Source organism: Sipha flava, unplaced genomic scaffold (assembly GCF_003268045.1).
Source record: "Sipha flava isolate LNK unplaced genomic scaffold, YSA_version1 17533_pilon_pilon, whole genome shotgun sequence".
Classification (NCBI taxonomy): domain Eukaryota; kingdom Metazoa; phylum Arthropoda; class Insecta; order Hemiptera; family Aphididae; genus Sipha; species Sipha flava.
This window is the reverse complement of record NW_020272014.1, coordinates 1-3,054: the sequence shown is the minus strand read 5'-3', so window position 1 is coordinate 3,054 and position 3,054 is coordinate 1. Positions and strand designations below refer to the sequence as shown.

The following is a 3,054-nucleotide window of genomic DNA, read 5'->3' as shown; positions in this document are numbered from 1 at the left end:
AATAATCACACCTCTCTTAGAACTAAACTGCTTATATATAAAACACTATTGAAACCACTTTGGACCTACGGCCTTCAGCTTTGGGGCAATGCGAAAAAGACAAATATTTTGAAAATCCAAACCTTTCAAAATATCGTGCTTAGAAAACTAACGAATGCTCCACCTTACGTGTCAAATCATACACTACACACCGACTTGAAACTTAATAAAATAAATGATGAAGCTAAAATCTTTTACAAAAGATTCTATTACCGTCTAAATAATCACCCTAATCAATTAATAAAAAACTTGGCCACTCCCACAATACCTGGAAATCCTCCGAGACGTCTGAAGCGTAAGTGGTCTAGAGATCTCTTAAATTAAATAAATTATATATTATATATTAAATTAAATTAAAAATAATTAAAAAAAAAAAAATAAATAAATAAATAAAAATAAATAATTATCAAGTTAGTAGATAGTGCTATCAATGGGTGGCTTCTTTCAATAAAACCTCATGATATGTTAACCTTTATCATATTTTCTTATTGTGTCTAGTATGGATACAGATTGTTAATTACTTTTGAATATTAAAAAAAAAAAAAAAACTTGTCACCATTGTTCAAAAACGTTTGACCATATTTCTATCATAAAAGTGCGAGATCACTCTCATTTAACAGGTAAATATTTAAGACCGCTTTGTGTTGAGTGTAATTTTTTGGCACAAAGTCCCTCGTTTGTTCCTGTTTATTTCCACAATTTATCATATGATAGTCATTTCATTATACATGAACTCGGTTACGATGATATGAATATTGACGTTATTCCAAATTCATGTGAAAAATATATTACTTGTAGCAAACAAATTAAAGATGGTTTTTATGTAAAGTTTGTAGACACATTTAGATTTATGTCTGAATCGTTAGCTAATTTAACTAATAATTTAGCTAAAGATAAATCAAAATTCCGTGAAACTAAAAAATATTTTTCCAATAATAATTTAAATTTAGTTATTCGTAAAGGAGTTTTTCCTTATGAGTATATCAATTGTTGGGAAAAACTTAACGAAACTTCCTTACCACCGAAATCTAAGTTTTATAACTCATTAACAGATGATCATATTTCTAAAAAAGATTATATTCATGCATGCGAAGTTTGGAAAAAATTTAATATAAAAACGATAGGTGAATATAGTGATTTATATTTATTAACAGACATTTTACTGTTGTCCGATGTATTCGAAAATTTCCGTGACATTTGTTTAAAAACATTTAATTTGGATGCATCGTATTATTTAACTGCACCAAGTTTCGCTTTTGACGCAATGCTGCGATTTACAAAAGTTGAACTCGAGAGGTTAAAAGACTACACCATGTTATTAATGATTGAGGACGGAATTCGAGGAGGTATTTGCCAGTCAGTAAGACGATATGCTAAAGCAAATTTGCCGAATGTGGACGGGTATGATGAAGAAAAACCTAATGTATATTTATCCTATTTTGATTGTGTAAATTTATATGGGAAATCAATGCTTGCTAGTTTACCATATAAAGACTTTGAATGGTATAGTGATTTTTCATTAAATATTATGATGATAGACGATAATGGTCCGTATGGGTTTATATTAGAAGTGGACGTGGATTATCCTGAAAACATTCATGATGCACATAGTGATTTACCATTTTTACCACAAAATTCGTGTCCACCTAATTCAAAAGTTAAAAAGCTTCTTACGACTTTACATCATAAAAAAAATTATGTGGCACATTATAGAACATTAAAACAAGCGGTGAATAATGGGTTAAAAATAATTAAAATACATAGAGTAATTAGATTTAAGCAATCAAAATGGATGTTACCATACGTAATGAAATGTACAAGTATGAGAGTGAAGGCCAATAACGAATTTGAACGTCAATTTTGGAAATTGATGGTAAATAGCGTTTACGGAAAATGTATGGAGAATCCACGGAAAAGAATGGAAATAAAATTAGTTACAAGCGACAAAATGGCTTGTAGATATCTCATAAAACCAAATTTTAAAGATCGCACAATTTACTCTAATAACCTAATGGCGATTCATGTTTAAAGGAAAAATTAAATTTGATAAACCTATTTACGTTGGTTTAACAATTTTAGATATTTCAAAAACTATAATTTATGATTTTCATTATAATATAATGAAAAATAAATATGATAAAAATATATCATTGATTTATACTGACACAGATTCATTACTATACCGCATAAAAACAAATGATTTTTTCAATGATTTAAAATATGATTTACTAAAACATTTCGACACCTCCAATTATCCGCATAATCATTCTTGTTTCAATTCTAATAATGAAAGCATACCTGGTTATTTCAAAGATGAATTAAAAAGTGAAATAATGACCGAATTTGTATCGTTGCGCTCTAGATTGTATGCTTACACAGTGAACGGTGTTGAATATAAAAGAGCGAAAGGTGTTAAAAAATATATTGTGAAAAAACAGATGTCTTTTGACAATTATAAAAATATTTTATATTCATTTATAAATCAAAACGAAAATAATACTGTAGGAGGTGATAGTAGTAAGATAATAGAGAATCGTAACATTAATTTAATACAATCAACCAAACATCAAGTGTATTCAAAATCTGTAAGTAAAGTCGTTTTAAGTGCAAATGACGACAAAAGAGTTATATTAAAAGGAGGTGTATGTACGCTTCCATATGGGCATTATAAATTAAAAAATACTTAGTTATTATGATAATATAATATTTAATTATCTATATATCTGACACCAAAATGAAAATAAAATAACACATATGTAAATTACATTTTTACTTTTTATTATTTGAAAATATTAGATTTACATTTTATTAAGACTATGAAATTTTAACATAGATTTATTCATTTTATTGTATAATATTTTATATTATAATCGTTGTATAATTATTGTATAATCATCTTGTGTTATAAATAATTCGTTCGAATTATTTTACAATATCTGATGATGATATCCACGAGTTATGTAACGAATCAAAACCAAGCCATGATACATAAGATTTATTTTTCTGTTTTTTTTT

The 3,054-nt window shown here is 27.1% G+C and overlaps 2 protein-coding genes across 2 annotated transcripts; both read left to right on the top strand.

The window, feature by feature from the left end:
• The first annotated feature begins 763 nt into the window (after window positions 1–763).
• Window positions 764–2,092, top strand: LOC112680226. Its single transcript, XM_025550265.1, has one exon. It carries the CDS (start codon window positions 788–790, stop codon window positions 2,066–2,068), a length of 1,281 nt encoding a protein of 426 aa, XP_025406050.1. The 5' UTR covers window positions 764–787; the 3' UTR covers window positions 2,069–2,092.
• A 51-nt stretch (window positions 2,093–2,143) lies between these two features.
• On the top strand, window positions 2,144–2,679 carry LOC112680227 (the record flags this gene model as incomplete). The annotated part of the gene is given in 1 exon segment (XM_025550266.1): window positions 2,144–2,679. A coding segment is annotated over 1 exon segment (520 nt), but the record flags the coding sequence as incomplete, so codon positions are not given.
• Between the last annotated feature and the right edge of the window lie 375 nt (window positions 2,680–3,054).

Coding starts and splice junctions, on each gene's coding strand:
- LOC112680226 (XM_025550265.1), top strand. CDS start 788: ATGAATATTGACGTTATTCCAAATTCATGTGAAAAATATATTACTTGT.